The sequence below is a fragment of the Belonocnema kinseyi genome, chromosome 9, assembly GCF_010883055.1.
Source record: "Belonocnema kinseyi isolate 2016_QV_RU_SX_M_011 chromosome 9, B_treatae_v1, whole genome shotgun sequence".
Classification (NCBI taxonomy): Eukaryota; Metazoa; Arthropoda; class Insecta; order Hymenoptera; family Cynipidae; genus Belonocnema; species Belonocnema kinseyi.
The window spans coordinates 21,656,787-21,681,343 of NC_046665.1; the positions used below are offsets into that span (position 1 = coordinate 21,656,787).

The window sequence follows — 24,557 nt, forward strand, 5'->3', positions numbered from 1 at the left end:
ATTTATTTTTGTAACCATATTCAGCAGAAACCCTTGGTACAGGGACCCTCTATCCGCAACCCGAGGACACGTTCGGTGGCTTTGTCATAGGCCCTTCGGTTTAATTCTAGAGGAATCAAAACCGAACCGAATGGTGCATCGGCTGGGCATATATATATAAATATAAATGGGACATTCTCCGTGTAATCAGTAACCTCCCTAGCCCCTCACAATTCAATTTTTGAAATAAATGGACCTTATAGTGCTTAAAATTTTGGTTGAGTCTTCTAGTTTTTAGTGCCATATGGTATATTATGATTTTCAAAATGGCAGAACAACAATGGCCACCACGAGAAAAAAATACTGAATTTAATCTTCTAATATTGATCTCATTCTTATGAAAAAATAATTTTTACTCTTGAATTTACTTTTCAAGCGTTTTTGAGGTCACTGATTGAGAATTTTTCATTAGTTTTTAAAAATTTCAAGATGTCGAATCCAAGATAGCCTTTGAAGTGTAAAAATCATTTTCTTTCATAAAAGTACGAGTTGGGTATACAATGAAGGGTTTTTGGGTTCGTTGATTAAGAATTTTCTATTATTTTTTCAAAATTCCAAGATGGCGAATCCAAGATCGCCTCTGAAATGTTTAAAAATCATTTTGTCATACGAGTAAGAGTTGGGTATGTATGTCTATCTTTCAGCTACGGATAAGAATGCGTCTAACTTTATTTATCTAAGTTTTCAGGAGGGATAAATGGCCTATTATTTATCGGAGAATTTTCTACGAATTCAAACCCCCAGTATTTTGTATTATAGCTTGTAATGTAATTTTGGGTCCTATAACTTTCAAAACGAGAAATTTTTAAAGATTTTTATTTCTTTCAATACTTCTACGTGTTTACTAAATTTCTTACAAAATCAATTTAGACGCATTCTTACCCGTAGCGGAAAAATAGACTCATCGATAGACTCATCGAAATAGTCAATAAAAAGAGTGTCAGTAAAGTGAATGACGCCTAAAAAAAAGACCTTGGATACTAAATAACACGAAGAGTCTAGATCAATATAAAAAATATATACCTCCTTCTTTACCTTACTCTCTTCCACACCGAGTGAGTCACATCTGCCCTGAAAGGGGGCGTGACTTTACGGTAAAATAATAATTACGGTTAAAAAATTAGAGTTTGGCCTTCACTCTACGAGTCCATTTGTTTACTGCGTCAACTAAGAATGTCTATCCGATGACACTTTTCTATGTTGCTTTGTAAATCTACATGATGTATTAATAATTTAAACAATTTCGATTAAAAAATTAAGAGTTTAGCTATTTTCAAAGAATTCAATTTTTTTATAGAATTAAGTAAGAATATCTTCCCGATGACCTTTTCATATTATGCTTTGTACATTTCAAAGAATTATTAAATATTTAAACAATTTTCATAAACACATTAAGAGCTTGGCCTTTTATCAACGAACAGGAACGCGTACTTCACGAATCATTTTTCTATGACCAGGCATAATTTATTTACGGAGTCAACTAAAAATATCTTACCGAGGACTCTTCTATGTTAAGGCCGGTCAAATACTACGAAACTCTTTTTCTGACATGTTTGACCCCCCACCGCCACACAACACTTTTTCTATGGGAAGTGTGTGTAACTTTAACATAGGCGTGACAATACACCCCCCCCCCCCCATGGCGCGTTACGTGTAACTTGAACAGTCCCGTCGCTTTGTAAATCTACAAAAATTCTTAATTGTTTCGATTAATTAAGAGTTTGGCCATTTTTCAACGAATGTACTCAATTTGTTTCATATCGCCAAGAATGTATTTCTAATAACCCTTTTCTACGATACTTCACACATTTACAATAATTATGATTTATTTAAACATTTTATACAATCATATCCAGAGTATAGCTACTTTTCAAGGAACAAACACACTTTCTTTACGGATTCACCTAAGAATATCTTTCAGATGTTTATTTTATATGTTTCTTGGTAAATACAAGCTTGATTAATTATTTTATCAATTTTGATTAGAAAATTAAGAATTCGGCCATTTTTCAACGAATGGACTCAATTTATCCAGAATTAAGTACAAATATGTTTCCGATGCCTTTTTCCACAATTCTCTGCAAATTTCATAGAATTAATTTTTTTAAAGCAATTTTGACAACAAAATTAAGATTTTGGCCATTTTTTAATTAATATGCTTAATTTGTGAATAGAGTCAATAAAAAGTGTTTTTCAAAGAATGCTTTCCCATGATACTTGGATAATTTACAATAGTTATGAATTGTTTAAGCCATGTTTATCAACATATCAAGACCTCGGCTATTTTTCAAAGAATAAGCACAATTTGTTTACGGAGTCAACTAGAATGTTTTTTCCGAACTATTTTCTAGGTTCCTTTGTAAATTTACAAGATTAATTATTTTAACAATCTCCATAAATAAATTCAGAGTTTGGCTATTTTTCAACGAATAGGCTACATTTTTAATAAGAATTAACTAAGGATATCTTTCCGTTGACAATTTTCTGTGTGAGCTTTCAAATTCTCATCAAAGAAGGTTTTAGATTTATGTAAAGTTTGACTCCCCCCCCCCCCCCCCCCCCAGTTTTGGTCAAATGTCACCGTTTTGAGACCCGTTGAATTCGAAAAACAGGTTTTTACGAATGTGCCGGTCTGTCAGTCGGTATTTCTCTCTGTTCGTGGATGTTTTTTTAGTTTGTTTGCACGATAACTTTCGAAAGAAATGACAGATTGACATTTTGAATATTTTTGAGACCACATTTTTCAATATTCAAAAATTTTCTGTACGGATATTCATATTATTCAAAAAGACGAACAATTTATCCTAATGACTTTTTTTTATAAAAATAAAATTGACCAGAATTATAGCATTTACTAAATTCCGAAAAACACATGAAAATGAGCATTTTAAGCCAAATAGCACAAGATATTTAAAAAACAAGAGAAGAAAAATGTTGCTTTTTAAATGCCCTACAAGATTATCTAAACATCTTTTTGAATTTTCTTCAAAAATCGAAAATTCAAATCTTGCCAGAATCCAAAAACAATGAAAAATCAAAAATTATATTTTTTCATATAACTATTTATTATTAGCATAAAACACTAACAATCAATAGGACACCACAACTGCGATGTAGAACACGTTTTAAACGAGACGATGAAATTACATTTATGGAAATGATATACAATTTAAGGGATAAATTCGAGTGCGAAGCACGTGATACGTGATGAGAATGTGTTCGTTAAAGCCGAAGGAGCTTTAAGAAAAGAGAATTCAGTATCACCAAATTACTGTTGTCGATGCTTTGACCTTTAGTTTTAAAAATCTGTGTACAAGTGTGGGGAATATACAAAGACCGAGCGCGTAGCGCGATGTAAATACATTATTGAGCGAGAAGCGTGAGATAAATATACTATCGAGCGCGAAGCGCGTCGACCAACAGTCACGCTTAAACTTGCGAGCGAAGCGAGCCACGCGAGCAAATTGTTTACGGAATTAACTAAGATTGTCTTTGCGATGACTCTTTTCTAAGTTATTTTGTAAATTTACCAAAATTATTATTGATTTAAGCAACTTGAATAAAAAGTTCAGAATTTAGCTATTTTTTTAACGAATAGGGTTCGCCTTTTTGCAAACTTATCTAAAAATGTCTTTCCGATGACTTCTTTCTTTATTTACAATAATGATTAATTATTTAAGTACAGCAAACTCTCGTCTTCAGTCCAGTTTTGGGAGTTGCCTTCAAATAGCCTTGGACTGAATACGGGGGCCGAAAACGGAGTGACTGAGAGCGGGAGTTTGGTATAATTTCAATAAACAAATTCAGAAATTGACTATTGTTTAGCTTCCATACAAACATATATGCATCTATAACCCTTTTAATAATAAATGCAACCCTTCTATCTGAACTATAATAATAAAGTCGCAACCATTTAGATATTTTAAATAAATAAATTCATGTAAGAAAATATATGCCCTATATATTTAATAGGAAATAAGAAAGCGTACAAATTTTATAGTGGTAAAACTTTCATTTTAGTTGATTTCACTATTTTTTTCTTTTTGTCAATCAAGATTTTCTGGAATATATTTTCACTTGCAATATATTTTTCCTTATATTTTACTGTGATTTATTACTCAATCGTACATATAACCAGTATTGTTATTACTTCTTCTAGTATGATTTGTTTTTGAATCACGGTGAAACAGATGTCTATACACGAGTTATCCTCATTCCTAAATCATCATTTAAGTCCTTTAGCATGAGTACGTATACCGCCAGACGACTCCACTTCACTGTGTATGGACCTCTTCAAAATTTTCCTTTACTAAGGTGGGCTTTAAATCACTGTATGAATTTAATTACAACCAGGGATAACCTGCGGCTACCTGAAAGTTGATTAAAAGTACTCGCATTTGCCTGGACATTTGGCAAGAGGAAAGGAAAATTGCAGAAAATCACCTCCCGATTTTAGCCGGCTTTTCGACAATCGAGTTTGAAGGCAAACATTCGACCCTACCCATCAAATGCATGCTGTCATCCTTGACATCAAACCTCCCACCGCTCGATATTACGTAGTTAAAACGCAGTGAATACACAACCCGGCCGTACGTCGTAGATGGTCACCCATCTAAGAGTTCGCACGTTCGAAAAGGTTTGACACCTGGAATCTTCTCCAGTCGACATCATTTACTATGTACTTCTATGCACATTTGTACGCGCTGATATTTTAGAGGTATTTTCCAAAGTTGCATATAAATGCTTAGAGTTGCACAATTATGTCTTCTGCATCATATGAGGGAGGGCACCCATGCGCAGCCGTGTACAAATAAAAGTTCTTAAAGTAAAAATTAATCTCCTGGTATTTTATTGATCTTCCTTTCCAAATAAAATAATTGCATGTAAAGGAGTTGATCGCGCGCGTATCAGGTTCTATTTGTTCATCAGGGGTATGCCTTGCCATTGTAAAATTTCGTGCCTGCAGTGGGAATAGAAGGCAGTGGCGCTGCTATCGTCATTCGATATATATGAATTGCAATGACTATAAAGTCGACTTGTTTTTTTATTTTTTAAATAAAGTTTTAACTGTTTTTAAAGTTTCGGATAACTAATTTACAATCTAAATTGTTTATTGCTTCAGACCAGCACTATCTGAAAATGTAAAATTTATAAAAATTTGTAAAATCGACAGGATTAGAAGAGATAAATCAACAATAGCACAATAAAAACCACCTATGAATTTGAAAATCACGACAGTTTTTCTTTGTTATTTTTTTTATAAAATTATGTTGTTCTTATTGTCTCACAAATGTACACTATACTTATATAGGTATAAAAGAATAAATAAATTTTTACTTCGATGTTCCTTTATTGTCTGTATTGACCAAAAATCTAAAAAATTAAGACCAATCTATAAAGCTTGGGTAGAGGTTATGTTGTTCACGAACGACTTGTCCACCATTGCACATAAAATCACTTTTCCCACTGTTCTACACAATTTTACGGTACCGGACAGAAATGCATCTCCTCCTTGTTTGATTTCTTTGATTCCTTTGATTTATATTCTTCGGAACAATTGGGTATTATATAGTAACTATCAACCAATTTTATTTACAGTTTATTTACAAAACTTTTGAAAATAAATAAATATCACACGACACAAATACATTTTTATGGGAAAGCCTTTTAAACCAATTTCAGACAATCGAGTGACGATCAACGCGCAGCTATTTTGTCGCTGTGGACTAACTGGACGCTGTGGACTGAATACAGAATGGGTAATGTTATATCCATGTTATTGATTGAAAATGACTTATTTGGTATTTCCAATTTTATCTTTCCTGTGCGTTTACGTAAAATGTCCGACGTTTGGGAACGTTTAACTGGAACCTAGGGAAACCTACCGTTATTGTTATTTCTAACACCAATTACATCATAAACCGCATAAGAGATAGGTAAAAATGTATATCCTTTTTAAGATTTGAGTACCGCATATACTGCACTATAATATGATATCCATACCTTAAACTGACATCGATTTTGACCTATCACTTACAGTTTTCTTGATATGTATTGATAATAATAACAATAACGCTAATTTATGTGTGGAACGTTCCAAAGCGGCAAACATTTTACACGTTTCGGAAACGTTCCGTGCTATTGGGGAAGGCATTATCCCAAAGTAAAGTATATAATTTAGAAGAGGAATATAAATGTAAACTTTTTACACAGTTGCATATGTAATTGTTTGATGAAAATGAGTTATTTGGTGTTTCTGATTTTATCTTTTTCTGTACATTTACTTTATCATTCTTTTATAACCAAGAAGCAGGGGGATAGTTCTCCATGAAGGCCTGTAGAATAGATGTGTCATGAGATTTGACCGTGGCCATGTGGCGCCACTGGCTGTACTTTTAGGGCGACAATTATTCCAATGGATGGAAAAAATACAAATTTAATTTATTTTTATTTTTAAAATACATTTTTTTTTGGATATTTATCACAGAAAAAATATTTTGCAATATATTAAATATCCCATAAATTAATAAATACCAATGAAAAGTGAAGAAAACATTATTTTGATGCTTAAATACAAATACATTTTTCACAGAGTACCAATAATATTTCTGCAAAGTGATCATTACAATATTAACACAGACATATGTAAATATTGTAAATTGTGAAAATAGTACATTTCAATTGAATTTCTTTTTATTAACATTTATAACGATTATTTAACATTGAAATTAACACCTAATTGGACTACATAATATTTATATTTCTTTTTTTAGCTAGAAAATAATTTAATAACCACCTAACTGGACTACATAATATTTATATATCTTTTTTACCTAGAAAATAATTTACCGTATTTCGTTATAAGACATTCATAAAAATTAATTGTGTTATAGAAACTTCTATTATTACGAATATTCTGGATATTTCTAACGCTTTATATTTTAAAGAATAGGATGTGTAGAATAAACAAATATTATTAAAACTGTAGAATAAAGAAGTGTATTTGAGCCAAAGAATTGTAATGAATTTAAACTGTTTTCAAATTTTTTGATAACAACTTTAATTAATGCTTTTATTAACATTATTGAAAATTCATGTTGCCAATAATTTGCGTCGAATTAATTTGAAATAAGTTAAACTAAGTACAAACATTTTGTGTTTTAAATTTTGCTTATAGCGCAACACTTTATTCTCAATTATTTTCAAAGTGAACAAAAAAAAATTGTGATCACAAAAAAACTGTAATGAATTTTAAATGGTTTCTATTTTTTTGTTAACATCTTTAATAGATTATTTTGTTAATATTAACTAAAAATTCATGTTAGCAATCATTTGCGCAAAAAAATGTTTAACTGCACAATTTTGATAACATTTATGCTCTTTATCTCGTTGGGATAAAAAAAGTTCCTTATATGTAGTCGAAGACTTTTTCGTCAATTATTTTCAAAGTGAACAGAAAGATTGCGATCTTTAAAATCAATCGTAATGAATTTAAACTATTTTCAAATTTTTTTATAATAACTTTAATAAATTACTTGATTAATAATAATTGAAAATTCATGTTACCAATAATTTGCGTTAAAAACAGTTCAATTGCATATTTTTGCCCATTACATGGTCGAAATTTTTATTTTTTTTTTCAATTCAACACTTTTTTGTTAATTATTTTAAAAGTACACAACAAAGTTTTAGATCTTTAAAAACAATTGTGATGATTTTACAGAGTTTTTAAATTTTGTTACAATAACGTCAATAAATTACTTTATTAATATTAATGGAAAAAGTTCAAAAATAATTCCAATAAAAATATGTACCGTTCCAATAACAGATCAATCATTTCCAAGTATCGGATGCTCATTAAGAATATCCTCACAAACAAAATCCTTTCCATAAATTACATGCCTTTAATTCAAAACTAGCTCTCGAAACGGCTCCTTGTCAGATTTTCATTATTTTATTGTCCCTTAGCAGTAAATAAACTTGCACATTCTCAGAGCAATTCGCGTAGCTAGAATTGCATACAAAAACAGCATACTTTTATCCCATAATCATAAATCATAAAATATCATAAAATCATAAAATATCATAAATATCATAAAATCATAAAGTATCATAAAATACCCTTGATAAATTTTCAACATATAAAAGCCTTTAAACTTAATAATAAAGAAAAAAATGGGAAAAAATCCGTTTTTATAATTAGAAAAGCATAAGATATCACATTTATGACGCTTCCTCGTGCTTTTTAATAATTTACGGCCTAAAAGTACATCCAGCGCCGCCATCGGTTGCGGGCATCATTTCCATCACTTTCATTTCAGAGTATCACGGAGATCACGGGGCTGCAAAGAAGACAAGGCATAACCTCAAAATCAAGTATATAATTTGGAAGGAGAACATAAGTGTAACTTTTTTTATATACCTGAATATGTAATTGTTTATGACAAATTAGTTACTTGATGTTTCCGATTTTGTCTTTCCTTGCACATTTACTTTATCATTCCTTTATAAGAAGACAAGGAATAACCTCAAATTCAGGTATATAATTTGGAAGGAGAATATCAGCGTGACGTTTTTTTACACAATTGAATATGTGATTGTTTATTAAAAATAAGTTATTTGGTGTTTCCGATTTTATCTTTCCTTGTACATTTACTTTATCATTTTTTTATTACTACGAAGATTTTTATATAATTCTATCTGTGGGAGTTGTAGCCAGTTTTTATTTTAGAAGGGTATACATTATTTGTTTTTGATAAGTTTAAATTGTGTAAAACTTCTGTTTTAATGAAACTCCCACGAATTGTATTTATTGTCGATTTTTCCGGAGGGGATTCTGATTTATGTACAGGCAAAAAATGAGGGAAAATGGAATTGAATAATGAAAATACTTAGGTTCGGTGGGGAGGGGGGGGGGGGCTTGAGTCCCCTGGCTACGGCGCTGGTCAATGATACAAATTAAATCTAAAATTATAAGAAATGTACTAAGTTGAATGCCTTACACGATGCTGCTGCTCGGCAGACCCCACCCACTGCCGTGTAACCGTGTAACCTTCCGTACTTGGTTTCTTCATCTGACTTTGATAACATAATTTTCAACAAAAAAAACTCAGAATAAAACACATTAAAGCACAAAACGTATACGAGTATAATACAATAAAAGATTAAAGTAATGCAATTAATTCACTAATCTATTTACAGATACAAATAATAAATTAAATCTCTTTCAAGTTACAAAACTACCAAAAGGTCCAACAAAAAATAAAATAAATGTGCATGCTATTCTCTGAAAAATATTTTTTTACATTCTTGTCACATTATTTTCGAATATAGGTACATATAGCTCTTTGACGTGGCAGTCACAAACTCTTAAGTGTGCAATACTAATATATAAGCAGATTAACTAATTATTACATACTTATAAATCGTATAATTTTATAATGTATAAACTTTTTGATAATTATCTATTGATAAATATTATGGAGATTTTATTAATTTGAAAGTCTTTATTTTCTAATCTACTAAATTATAAGTACATTTTCTTATATTAGAGTATGTTCTGATAAATTAAAAAAAGTTGTGAGATTTTAAGCTTCTTATATCTTTATATAAATAATGCATAGTTGTATTGTCAGATTAACTTTTTATGAGTTAGGAATTAAAAATCACTTATTACTAGTTATAACCATTTAATCGTAAGATTGCATGCGTGACAAAAACTTTCCTGCAACATAGATTTTCAAATTATCCACGTTTGCGACCACCACGTTTAATTTATTTGGAAGAATACTTCTACTGATTTCACCGTGAATGCATTGGAAAGCTGCAATCAAACAATATCAATAAGAAAGCTAAACATTCCGATACACTAAACAAATTTCTAATGCAATAAAAATGTTCACTCAAACAACTTAAATAGAAAAGGTTTACTCCAGTATCTTATAATGTATTATTGACTCTCATTGATAAGGATGACCCGAAAAATCTCCTTTTAAAAAATGTAAACGGGCCCCTTCACTAAATCGTTTTCACAGGAAAATAAATGTATAAGTATTTTTTTATTTTGAAAAAAATACAACTTATTTTTAGAACATGCTAAAAGATTTCAAAGTTTCCTGTTAATATAGAATTTAAAATAGATAAATCATAACAGAAGCTACAAGCTCGACCCAGAGAGCAGCTGTAAATTTATTAACTTTTATTGCTCTGTAATTCAACTAATAATCAGTCACTTATCTTTTTTACAAGTGATGCCCCTTGTGTATACTGTAAACAATGCCTTAAGGAAGTACAATCACATATATAATTAAAAGTTTATTATAAAGACAACCGCAGGATTTAACCGGGAGCGGGTGCTAATCTGAAAAAGTGCAACGGATCCCAGCGAAATCGCGGTAAAATTTCAGTCATAACCTCGTCTCACGACCGTGAGATAGGTGGTTACAGTCTTTAACGGAATGGATACGACGATCCGGCAAAAGTCTCGTGCACCCTATTCCCACGGAGCGACCCAAGGACGACCGCCTTCTGCATTTTTCCCGCAAGTGTATTAACATATTGTTCACACGCAGGGAAGATTTTCAGGCTACTAACCAGTGAAAGATTGGCACCTCCGAGAGCGGCGATTATAAGGACGATTAGTTTAACAGAACATTCCGGGTACAATGGTCGTAACTCCCTTATAAGCTCTCTATACCTCTCTTTCTTTTTATTCTCCTTGGCTATGATGTTTTTATCATCTGGTGTCGAAAATTCGATAACGAACATGGTTCGCTTCTCGAAGTCAAGAAAGAGCATGTCAGGCCTCAATTGTGCAACAGAAACAATTTTCGAGAATATGAAATTCCAGTATATGCGACACTTCTCATTCTCGACAATTGACTCTATTTCCCTAGGAGTATTTAGAGGGGCGATATTAAGGTTAATGCCGTAAGAGTAACAGAGATGGTAATAAAGAACTCTTAGTGGCGCATTGTGCCTTTGGATGTAAGTCGTTCCCGCATGAGATGGAGAACTAGATAGTAGGTGAGCTAAATGCTCGAGGTTTGCATGGCAAGCCCCGCAGCTACCATCGGGAATGTCTTGGCTCGAAATGTGGCGACGGTAAGTTAAGGTGAAAATGACACTGTCTTGTTATGCCAAAATGAAGTCCTCCGTGCCAGCCTTCAATCAGGGTGATTTAGGGAAATCAAAAAATAGCTCACACGACATTGACTGATCCTCCACATTTCTGTGGAAGATGCCGCGCATCATCTTATCGAGGAGTTGTTCACGGAAGATTTTCTCTTGTGCTTTCTTAATCCGGGATTTCAGGAGTGAGTACTCGAGATAGAAAAGATTTGATGCATTTTGCTCACTCCTAATACTGAAGTCAAGTCCGAGTGTTTCAGTAGCCTCCTACGCTGCTTTGTACAGAAACGCTCCTTTGTCCACTTCTTCGTGTTTCCTGACCATGTTACGAAGAGTCTCTGTTCCATTTGCGACTTTATCTTCTGTACTCAGAATAATCCTGTTGCGAAGACACTTAAGATTCAATATTCCGCGATTACCTTGGCGGCGTGAGATGTAGAGTCGCCGAACAGAAGACTTAAGATGCATGCTTTTGTTCATGTGCATAACCTTTCGTGCCCCGATATCAAGGGATTTGAGCTCGTTCTTCGTCCATGGAACCATTCCAAATGAATAGAGTACTACCAGGACGGCAAGCATGTTCATTGCCGACATTGTTCCACTTCGACAGTTCGGAAGACCAAATCTGCGGATGAGACGTTTGCATCTGCTTCGGAAAGTATCTTTTATAGATGTCACATTCTGAATGCGGCTCTGTGGCACGCCCAGTATGTATAAGTCTCTCCAGCGCAAAGGTGTCATTTGTCTAACCCAAATTCTATTCATATTTCCTTAGTAATTCGTTCGACAATCCCTAGAGCTAGTTGTAGTTGCTCTTTGTTTTTAGCATAGATCTTAAGATCGTCTATGTAAAATACATGAGTGACCTTGTACTTTTGATCTGCAGGTTTGCCGCAAAAGTACCCGTCGGAATGGCGAAATGCTAGAGGCAGTGGCAATAATGTGAGCCAAAAGAGGAGTGGGCTCATGGTGTCGCCCTGAAAGACACCTCTCTGAAAGGTGACCTTGTTAGTTGTCACACTATTTTTTCCAGATGAGATAGTAAATCTGATTTTCCAAAGCGACATCAATCTCTCTATACACCTCACGATTTGGGGATGAACCTTCAAGTTTTCTAAAATACAGATGATAAGTCTATGGGAGGTCGAATGGAAACCTTTCGGGTAATCCATCCAGGCCATCGATAGGTCACGCTGGTAGGATGCTGCATCTTTGCACACACATATCGATGAGCAAGTTCTCCCGAAATCCTGCTACCCCTTTCTTTGAGCCGCGTTGTTCATACATTTCTTGCCACACAAGTTCAATTGCCCGAACAATCCTATCATTTAGGATAGCTGTGAATATCTTATAAAGCGTGTTCAGACAAGTTATTGGCCTGTAATTCTTAGGGTCAGCTAATTTGCCTATTTTCGGTAGGAGTATTGTTCGTCCTTCCACCAAACACTCCGGAATTGGCTCTTCCGACTTTAAATATGAGGTACAGGGGTCCTCTATCAGCAACCCGAGGACGCGTTCTGGGGCTTGTTCATAGGTCATATATATGGTTGCAGAAAGCTGTCATCCTTGGATCGCTTCGTATCTTCCAGACATATAATTACCTGTGAGCACGATTTGTGAAGAGGCACGTTGAAATATCTCAAATATGATATTTTAGGTTAACCTAGAAGTCATTCAATTAATACCATCATTAAAAAGGATTTATAAATTATCTTTGTAGATAGAAATTAACGTTTTGAAAATATCGAGCAACATAAAATCGAACCTATTTTTTTGAAAGACCTTCAAGTAAAGCAAAAAATAGAATTCTGTTACTAATTACTCAAGAAAAAATATCTCTAGACTGTAAAGTAATTCCATTATAAAATATAAAACAGTCCCCATAAGTATATGAATATTTATACTATTTAATAGAAGGTTGTTCGAGCCTCTAGCCTAAATTTAAAACTCTACATAGAATATCGAAAACTGGTATTACTTTTTTAAACATTCATACATAACTAAAGAACAACATCTGAAGAAAAAGATTTAACATAATTTTCCATTCGTTTAACCCACCTCGGTTCAAGTTGACGCATGACTCTGCCAAACCACTGATATCCTGACGTTAGAACTGAAGGGTTCGTTTCCTCTTCCTGTAAAAGATCATATTTTCTAATGAAAGGATGCTCCATGAGTCTATGGTACTTTGGCCGATGTTTATAGTTCTTTGTGAGACAACAGTTAACGAAACTTCTGAATTCCTTGGAAAAACATGTATCCAGGGGAAGGGACGGAGGATCATCTTGAACTACCCTACTTAGTACCTGTAGGCCAGAAAATAAAATGCCATGACTTGAGAATAAAACGCAGTTTAAAATTAAAAAAAAAAAAACTTTACCTCAAAATCAGTCTTGCAATCTCGGTAAGGGAACACTCCAGTTGCTAATTCTACTAAGGTTATACCCAAACTCCACACGTCTGCTCTTATATCGTAGTCTGGTTTCGTTGGATCCGGTGGATCTATTCTTTCGGGCTAAAAGGAAAGGAACAGTTTGTAAATTATTTTAGAAAACTTCAGAAAAAGGTAATTAAGTATTAAAAAAAATTCAGTCTTACGGCCATATAAGCTGCACAACCTGCACTCCTAGTCTTTGCCTTGCTATCTACTAAACGACCAGATATTCCGAAATCACAGAGCTTGACGCCTCCTACCTCATCCAAGAGAATATTACTAGGTTTAACGTCTCTATGAATCACTCCGTGTTTTTCTTTCAGGTACGATAAGGCTTTCACAGTCTAATTGAAGTAAAAGCATGATAACAAATATTACTCTAGATTACTTGAAATACTGAATACATAATAATTAATGAATAATAATAATCTTCATAATTTTTCGTTTGTAGTATTTATTCCGATTACAGGGATGTTTTTTTTATTTGTCTAGAATTCTTTCCTTTCAAATTAGTTTCGTATCACAAAGTGTCAGTATGATGTGATGTTGAATTATTAATAATAATTTAACGACTTAAATTATCAGTCATTAAACGGTGCAGATGCATAACCTGCCATGGGACAAAACAAAAATTTGAGAGGAGTGACGAAAAACTGTGTAGCTCTTGCCCCTTTGATTAAAAACGAAAACTAAAAACCCCGTTTCTTATACTCACCAAGATCTATTTGATGGTGGAAAGGAAAGTAAGTAATCGCCTCTGATCAAGACATTCCAAACGCCACTCATAACAATAGTTTTTCTAAATTTTATTTTATTAAATAATGCAGTGTAATGCTAATGGCTGCAAAATATTGCAATGTGAATAATATATAATTTAGCAGTAATTAAACAGAATAATGTAGTGAAAGAGCAAAACCCCCTGAACATCATTTTCAAAATTAGTTTTTTATTTGTTTTTTAACCTTTTGATGGCGCCCCTGGGTCCGTAGGTACCCAGACATAGTATAAAAGTGAAAATTCTGAAGAAGATAAGAAGAGGGTTGTGGGGGTAGTGTTCGCTAAATTAGGTGAAAAATAAGGCCTAATTGTGAGGCATGTCACCTACTCAAAAATCAGCATCTATTCGAGTCATAAGCACTTAAAGCGCTTTGTGGGTATATATTCACATTCTTCAGATTTGAAAAATAAGTATACTTTTTTTCATGATAAAAGAACTGATAACAAGACCTGATAGTTGGAAATATACAGTTTATGATTCACTACGATTTCTTTTATTTCATACCAGTTTAAGGAAATGCCCGAAGAAAACGCGATTTTTGCCATTTGTTTTGTTTAAAATTTGACTATCTTTTGTCTAATTAAAATATCAATTCCAAACGTATACAGCTGTATTCCTAACATTCTAAAGATTTTATTTCATTCCTGAAAAGTTGAAAAACATGTATTCTAAACTGCTTTTACCTCTGAAATATGTTCTGGGTACCTTCGTACCCAGGGCGCCAAGAACGGGACACCAGAAAATGTGCGCTATCAGAAGGTGAACTTAGTAACAGTAAACGGAAAACAAACTTTATATTTTATTGCACTCACTTCCAGTTCGAATTCGAGCACTTCGCCGTTCCTCATGCACTTGAAGCGAACCTGAACTTCCATTGCTCTGCTCATAGGCATGTAATACCATGATACAAGGTGTCCCAGGCTCAAGTGTCCAGACTTATATAGCTGTATATAAATAAACATAATAAATCGAAAACTTCTTTTTTCTAATCGGTTGAAGTTTTAGTTTTTGAGTTATAAAATAGTTGGCTGGAACAATCAGGAGCGCGGTATAAACAGTCGTGCGTATGTGAGTGGGAGTCTAACGCAGTGTTATTGAAGAGTGCAACGAGGTGGGGCTAGCGTTGGCTTAGCGAAGGGACAACAGCAGTCACTACACTACATAAGACTCCTGCTCATGAACGCGCGAATGTTTGTTCCGCGTTTCTGATTGGCCCAACGTAAATATTGTAAAGCACAGAATCTAAAACTTCAACTAATTTTTGGAAAAGGAATTTTCTATTCTTCTTTTATTTGTATACAGCCGTATAAATCCGGAAACTTGAGCCTGGGACACCCTGTATATCTACAATGTCAAAAATTATGACGTGATAGATATATAATAGCCATTACATATCTATGAGCTGGTATGTAATGTTATATATATATATATATATATATATATATATCGTCATAATTTTTGAAAGCATAGATATGCATGGCCATTACATACCTACACCTTCAAAAGCGGCACTTAAGGTCGAACCCACAGACAGACAGTTTTGAAGCCAAGCCTTTGACGAATCGAAGGAATCAGTGAATGTGTGTGACAGCATAGATTCATAGTGACAGCAATTAATTACTTAAGAAATTATAATCTTTCAGGGGAAAAAAATACTTATTTACATGTCAAAAACATATTTTTCAATGAAAAATAACAAGTAATGGGTAAAAAAGCTCAGTATAAAACTCGCCCCTTTTTCTCATTATTCATTTCGTACTGGTATACATCTCACTACGTTTCCCTATTCGGTAATAGGATTGGTAATTTTTAAATGAAAGGTTTAATATTCTAACACATTTAAATTTATACATTTAAAATTTTAGAGCTTCAAATTTAATTTCAAGCCTTAAAAAACGATCTACAAGAGAGAAACAAAACTGTACATTTTTAAAGACGAAGCCTAAGAAACAAGCAATTGATACTCTTAGACCTAAAAATCTAAATAATTTAAAAATGAAAAACAATTTAAACATTAAAAAATGAACATCAACATAAACATTCTAAATATTAAAAACCATTGATACATAAAACTCATGAAATCTGATAATTGAAAAATATGCCAATTTAAAACTCAAAGCGTTTAAAAGTTAATGTTTTTGAAAGGAATCCACACAAAAAAAACTAGTTATAATTGATCCTAGTTCTTTTGGAAAATTTCATCTAGTTTCATAAGCTAAAAAATAAATTAGTGCCAATAAAACCCACCGAAATGCCCCTCCCATAAATTATGTAATGGGTTCTTTTTATAGTACCAGAGATGAGGTGGAAGATTGCTTATGCCGTGTATTTGATTTCGAACTTAGACTTCCGGTAACTAAAATTAAAGGTCCAAAAGCGCGCCCTGCAGTATGCCTAATTGCTTGGGTTCGGCAACAAAATGAAAGGTAATATCTTGAAAATTTTAGTAATTTTGATTAACTGCTGTGCTGAATTACGTCTTCCAAATATACATAGGCAATTTTGGATTTTTCTATTAAATATTTCCTATTTTCAAACAATCGTCTTGCCTCTTACATTCTATTAAAAAATTTTAAACATGCCAAATAAAATTCTTATTAAATCAAAGTAAGGGGCCACTCAAAAACTACTCTACACTGCCGGGAACGGGAGGGGGGGTGTCCGATTCTCTAATCTGTGATGCAAAAGGAGACGAAAAATGTGACAGAACAATACTATATACTATAATAGCAAATAAAGGTTTTTTTAAATGCTTGAAAAAATGAAAATGAGTGATTTTATTTTATAAGTAGAGCATCTAAATACCGAATTCATACTCTTTTCCATATCCCCTTCTGCGCACCTTTTTTAAAGAATTCCTTTTTTTCCACTGCTTTCCAAAAACTTTCCTGGTTAATAATTCTGGTTAATAATTCACACGCTTACTAGTATTTTTTTTTGGTTCAGAATCCATATCTTTTGGTTAAAAATCGTTAAAAATTAAGTAATTTGCTGAAAATTCGATTTTTTTAAAATTTAAAATTAACTTTTTGAACTAAAAATATGTGAGAAAAGACGAGACATTTAAAAAGATATTTACAACAAATGTTTTATGTTACAAAAAAAAAAAACAATTAACAATTGAAAAACATTACAACGATTTTTTGACAAAACATTCACTTTTGAAGGTTCAATAAAAAAATTAAAAACCTTTCAAGAATTTGGAAAAGTTTTAGAGAAAAAAATTTTGTTGGGAGTAGTCGATGGCCCAGATGGTATAGTGATTGTCGTATGTTCCAACACTGCAGCCTGGGCAGCCACGATGGCGCGGGTTAGATTCCCGAAGCAGGAAGCGAGGCTGGACATGATTGCGGAAAGCTTCGCTTCTGCCTCTTGGTAGAGATTAGCTACCGTTTATAATTATACCTATATTTCAATCGCAATTTGAAAAGATTTTTTAATTTTAAAAAATGTATTTAAAGAGATTATTTTAAAATATTTCAAAACATTAGAAAATATTTCTAATATTCTCCTAAAGAATTCTGAAGTTGGCAAGGTCATTATTTTATTAAGCAAATTTAAAAAAGAAAATAAGAAAAATTAGAATCATTTTAAAAGATATTTACCTAGAAGGTTTTACGTTATTGAAACTATTTAAAAAAATTTGAAAACATTCCAACAATTTGGTGAAAAATTGTTATAGGCTATAGAATTTTCAAGAAAACTTTCAGATGTATGTGTATGCATGGGTGATACATGTGTGTGGCTCTTTGTTTGCGTGTGTCCGCCGGAAGTGAGAAATAACTAGAATCGTCTAGAAATCGAAAGAGGGCACGGATAAAATTGCGAGAAGGTGCGTATTACACGTGCGCATCCGGGATCCGGGATATAGCCCCTAACAATTCAGAAGTGGGATTTCGACTGATTATTGGAACTGTTTGTGCAAGTGATTATTTGAACTGTGTGTGCAAGTGATTTATGCTAATGACAACCGAAAACGAATTTAAGCAATTTGTGCAAAGACATCTTGCCCCTGGAGACGAGGAACTGTAGGCACCTCAGGGGACGGACCTGATGACGTCAATATGAAAAATCAACCGAATAATCATCCCATCAACCCTGTGTATCGCCGAGGTGTGCCAAGCGAAGGACGAAACCACCACCCGTTCAATGGGACCGTTCCAGGATTGCATCCAGGAATAGGGATGCCCGACATACAGCATATAATGACGGTTCTGACGACCATAGTGCAGCAAAACCAAAACGGCATGTTGGCTTTGCAACAGAACATGCAGCATCCACCACCACGATATAACGTGATGCCTGATCTTTATCATAGCATTGAATATTTCGACCGGACTAAGGGTCCTGATAAGGCAAAAATTTGGATCGAAAGATTCTACTCTTAGATTATGTTGCACAATTGGACACCAGCTCTGGCATTCGAGACAGCAAGGATCCACATGAACGGACGAAAGTCGACAAATTATTGAAGATGACACAATGCGTACAGGCTCTAAATGAGCCGGCTACTGCAAATTTTAATCGCAAATATCACCTGTGTCAAAATTTGGAACTCAATCATCGTGAGGCGCTAAAGCAGGTCTGCAAGGGTTTTCGATCGCGAAACCTAAGCGATTATATCCGAGCGAAATCTTTTTATGACATGGATCAACTTCTTAGCTCAATTGAAGAGTACGAGAAAGACGACTTTGAAAGATAGGAGCTTTTTGGACAGCGACGTGGTACGAGTACAGCTGCAAGAGAGGGAAAATGAGTCACTTGGAAAACGGAAAGAATCGACGTATGTGGATCCGATCGAGGGAACGTCAGCAGCGACTACTTTGAGGGCGGTGGAGTCAACGAATATCAAGAGCGGCAACACGATTAAATGCTACAACTGCGGTAAATCTAGCCAAATTAGTATTTCGTGTAGCGAACCGGCGAAAAAGGTACGATGTTTTAGTTGTGTTTAAATCGAACATAAGGCTAATAAATTTGACCAATTTGCTAAAAAAGATTCTGTTGAAAGAGAGCCTAGTGGAAAAATATAGAATCAGTGATCGAAAGAAGCGCAGATAGTTTGATAGATAAATTGTTTAAATCGGTCCTTATCAAAAATACACCGTTTGAAGCCATCGTGGACGTGGGAAGCTGCGCATGGACTATTAAAATAGGTGCAGGAATTGCTACCGGATTTTTTAGTAGTGACGGGAAAGTCGAGTTAAGGGGTATTGGTAAAAATGTAAATTTGGTCGAACCACCTGACACAATCAGTGGGATCCTTATTATAGATCAAATTAAGCCACACCAAATCACTTTCCGAGTTGTACCCGATGAAGTACAGAATTTTGGGATTATGGTCGGACGTAGTTTTATGGAATTACCCAACTTAATATATATTAGAGTCAGAAAAGTGAAAAATCGTTGTCGAACCAAATACAATTTATTTTATCAATGTAGTGTTCAATAACCGAAAGGTGTCTTACTGTATTCAAATTTCGGATAAAAACGAGAGGTATTAGAGAAGGGTAAATCTGTGAGAGAGGCGATACTGTGTATCGAACTTGTTAACGAAAGTAAACCTCGAGCAGGACCAATTACTGAAAAAGAAATAATCGCCGGGAATGATGTAATATGTACACAGAAGCAAGAGTTGCTTGGAAATTTTTAATAATTATCGCTGTTATATTGCACAAACATTAGATGAGCTAGGTCAGACTGATAGTCATGATGGATATGGAATTGAAACCCGGAAATAGACCGGTCACGGCAAAACCATATAAAATAAGCGGGAAGGATAGAGAGGAGCTTGACGAAATTGTAACCGAATATAAACGGGTCGGAATCGTCACCGAGACGACGTCGAAGTTTGCATGTCCTGTCTTTTTTGTACGAAAAATAATGGAACGGCTAGAATGGTAGTTAACTATCGAGCAACGGACGCGAAAACTGTCAAAGTTAACTGTCCAATGCCAAATTTTGAGAATGCACTAAAATGCTTGTCAGAAGCAGAATTTTTGATTACTCTAGACTGAGCGAGCGGATTTTTGCAAATTCCGCTATCAGAAGATGCCTTAGTCAAGACCGTATTCATTACGGAATATCAGACAGGGCAATTTGAAAGAATTACTTTTGTCTTGACAAAGGTACCATTCTTTTTTGCTAAATTGATGAAAAAGTTGTCAGGTAGAGCAGATGGCGAAATTGCCATGTACTTTTTTTTTTATAATACGTGCATTCCAGCTAGGGCGTATGAAGACTTAATCCGAAAATAACTAATCGTTCTCGACTTATTGAAAGATGCCTGAGTTATTTTAAATCTCGTTCAGTGTCGTTTTGGGATGAAACCGATCGAGTTTATCGGATTTAGGCTATAAAAATATGATATCCAACCTAACGATGCCAAAACAGAAGGGGCTCGTGAAAATTTCTGCTTCACTGACAATGCCGATAAAAGGGTGTAATAATTGAGCTCTCCTCTCATGACTTAGACAGCAAAGTTGGCGGTAGATTTGCTACTGACAGGGTTTCCCATGCCAAACAGGCTGTTAACGAAGAGGAGAGGGACTAAGTAGATCACCAAAACCCATAAATGAAAAATGGAGAATCTATTGAAGATTTTGAAACGCTTGCCGCTTCCCGAGGATCGTCGGGGCGCCCCTGGAGCCACAGCTGGGGTCCACAGCATGTGGGACTGCGGCGATAGTGAGCTGCGAGATGGTCAGGCAGTCAGGCAGATCTCACTAATCAAACAGCTGGCCAGCAAGAACATCTGCGACAAACGGTAAGCAGTGGAACATCAACTGTGCCTGCTGAGGATATTTCGGCTAGCGCTAGCTATTTGCAGCCAACCACCTCGACAGAAATACCGTGGGAGAGCATCAATTGGGATACCACAATGAAAGAGGAATTGGTGCGTCTCTATTACGAAAGTACGAAGTTTAAAACAAAAATGAAAAAAGGATACAATTTAAGAACAAAATTTGCTGCAAAGTATCCTAATATACAAAAAGTCGCACTAAGAGATCTTATCGTTAAGGTGAAGGACAGTAGGACCAATCTACATGTTACAGAATACCGAGCAATGGAGATTAAACAACAGGTTGATTTGGCGTGGAAAAACGACGGCAATGAACATCAGTTAGAGAAAGCCGCGTCAAACGGTCAAGCAGGAGCAATTGATGTTCTTCCTCAACCTATTGATGATCCAACACCACCACATCCTCCAGAGGTGGATGATCTTATACAACCAGAGGCAGAAGAAAAGGTTCAGCAACCAAAAAAGCGACGAAAATGGACATACCATATGAACAAAGATGTTATGCGCCTTTATTTTTTGGCAGAGAAATGTGGGCAAAGTGTGACGAGAGAACATCATATACTCTTCTTACTTAAATACCCAGAACTAGCCACAAAAGTAAATGAGCAGAATCTGGCAGATCAAAAACGCACAATATCTGTAAACAGACTACTTTCGGCTGTTGAAATAACTGCAATCAAAATGGAAGTGGAACGGCAGCTTCCTATTGATGAGCTCCCCTTGGAATATGTGGATAACGAAGACTTGATTGATGCTGAAGGCATAGGTGCTAGGGATAATGAACATCATGCACCGGATCCATTAGAACAACATCCGGATATTACTAACGATGATGTGTATAGGGAAATCTCAGAAAAACTACAGTACCTGGAAAGGAATTTTGGTCATGCTTTACTAGAGTGTTGCTGTGGCAACCGTTAGAACGTTGGGCCGGAAAACTAGGCCTGCAAATGCAGTTTTTGTCCCAGCAAGGGATCGAGATCCACCATGGAAGATCAGGTTGGATATGGATGTCAGCAAAGTAAGGTGTAAATTGGGTCGATTAACTCAATAATCATCCACCCTCGGCACATCGAGACATTAACACCAGCAATATTGAATGAAATTTTAGACTCTCAATGACAGAGATTTGATGCTCTTACTGCCAGACTGCGTCGGTACAAGAAAAGTAATGCACAAAAGAAACAAAATCAAAACTTTCAGACAGGTGAAAGAAGGTTCTATCGTGAACTGAGAGTAAAGCCAAATAACCAACAAGGCACCGAAGTCCCTCAATTCGAAGATATGAATAACTACTGGTCGGGTATTTGGGGAAAAATGAACAGATGCAATTTGGACACTGCGTGGTTCAAACTGGAGGAAGCAAAGGCAATCAATAGCCCTGAAATGCATCTGACAAACATCACAGGTTTGGATGTTTCAGCGGTCTTGAAAACGGCAAGTAATTGGAAAGCTTTAGGTCAGGACATGCTGCACATGTTCTGGTACAAGTACCTGACGAGTGTGCATCTTGCGTTGGCAAGATGTTTTCAGAAGATCATTGAACACCCAGATCTAATGCCACGTTTTATGCTCCAGGGTACTACGTATATGCTGCCAAAAAAACCAGACGCTCAAAATCCATCTGACTTTCGATTGATAGCTTGTCTTCCAACAATTTATAAATGTCTTACAGCTATCATTGCAGATAAGGTATATTCTCATTGCGACGAGAATGACATTCTTACAGAAGAACAAAAAGGATGTTGTAAAAACTCACGAGGCTGTAAAGATCTAGTCACTATAAACGCTGTTGCCATGACTCAAGCTCGTAAGCATGAAAGGAACTTACACATGGCGTACATTGACTACAAGCAAGCGTTTTCTTCCGTGCCACATGAATATTCGCTTGAAGTCTTAAAACTTTATAAAATCTGCCCATGCATTATTGACTTTCTAAGCCATACGATGAGGCTCTGGGGTACAAGAATCAAGTATTTTGATCATGGACAACCAAGGATAACTAGATCAATACGCTTTACGACGGGTATATTTCAAGGAGACTCCTTCAGCGCATTATGGTTCTGTTTAGCGTTGAATCCATTGAGAAAAACACTAAACAACATCAGGGACCGCAGAGTTAGAGAACGAGTTCGAAAATGACATCGAGGCAATGGCTGCAGGCGAATCATATAAATATCTGGGTATTCTTGAATCTAAGGGCATTCAACATACCATAGTTAAGACAAGCCTAACGACTGCCTTCACTACGAGACTCAGATTAATTATGAAGAGTTTTCTCAACTCGGCAAACAAAATCAGGGCGATCAACACATATGCCATCACTGTCGTCACGTACTCCTTCGGGATCATAAAATAGTCTAACACCGACCCTGAAAAGTTAAATAGAATTGTTCGCGTAGAAATGACAAAGCACCGAATGCACCAAAGAAATTCAGCCATTGAAAGAGTAGTTCTACCACGACATTTAGGGGGTAGGGGTGTTGTAGATGTCAAAAAACTGTGTGAGTCACAAGTTATACAGTTGCGAGACTATTTTAACAGCAAACGAAATGTTGCGCTTTACAGTACCATCTGTCAAGCGGACCTTGAATACACGCCCTTAAATTTGTCCTCAGATGGGGCCTTGAATATCAGGGCCGAAACTATAGAGGAATTAGAAATACAATGGAGGCAGAAAACCATCCATGGCGAGCACCCCAACACGTTAGATAAAAATGAAGTGGATAGTGAGACATTTAATATTTGCCTAAGAAAGGGTGTTCTGTATCCAGAGACGGAAGAATTCCTCATTGCAATACAGGACAAGGTTACCAGCACCAGGAATTATCGCAAACACGTGTTACATCAAGACGTGGTTGACCGGTGACGATTATGTGGAGATACCAACGAATCCATCGAGCACATTATTGATGGCTGTCGCGTAATGGCTCAGAGAGAATATACGCACAGGCATAATGATGTAGCGGGAATTATACATCAACAACTTGCTCTAAACCTAGGACTCTTAAAAAAATGGATGCCCTTCTATAGATACATTCCAATGTTCGTTTTAGAAAGCGAAGATTACATCTTATATTGGGATGTTCCTATCCAAACGGATCATTACATCCGGGCCAATCGACCTGACATCCTGAAGCGAGAAAAAAAAAGGTGGAAGAGTCTACATCATCGACATTGCTTGTCCGCTTAACCGAAATTTGCAGTCAACCTATACAACCAAGATCCACAAGCATAGCGAGTTAAGGCATGAAGTAAAAACAATATGGAGGAATGTAAATCATGCATCTATTCATCCCATTGTGATTTCGGCTACAAGCAATGTGCACGCAAGATGCACTGAACATCTTGAACATTAAGGAGTCAGTATTGCC

At 35.1% G+C, this 24,557-nt stretch overlaps 1 protein-coding gene across 4 annotated transcripts in view; it reads right to left on the minus strand.

Annotated features, from left to right (window-relative positions):
- The window catches only part of LOC117179548 (dual specificity mitogen-activated protein kinase kinase 7-like), a 250,545-nt gene that overhangs the window by 118,837 nt on the left and 107,151 nt on the right, over positions 1-24,557 (minus strand). For all 4 annotated transcript variants that reach the window (XM_033371459.1, XM_033371458.1, XM_033371461.1 and 1 more), the window contains 3 exons: positions 13,768-13,947; positions 13,550-13,684; positions 13,228-13,475 (listed from right to left, as the gene is read on the minus strand). In XM_033371459.1, the coding sequence (XP_033227350.1) occupies positions 13,228-13,475; positions 13,550-13,684; positions 13,768-13,947 (563 nt within the window). The remainder of the gene's footprint in view (positions 1-13,227; positions 13,476-13,549; positions 13,685-13,767; positions 13,948-24,557) is intronic.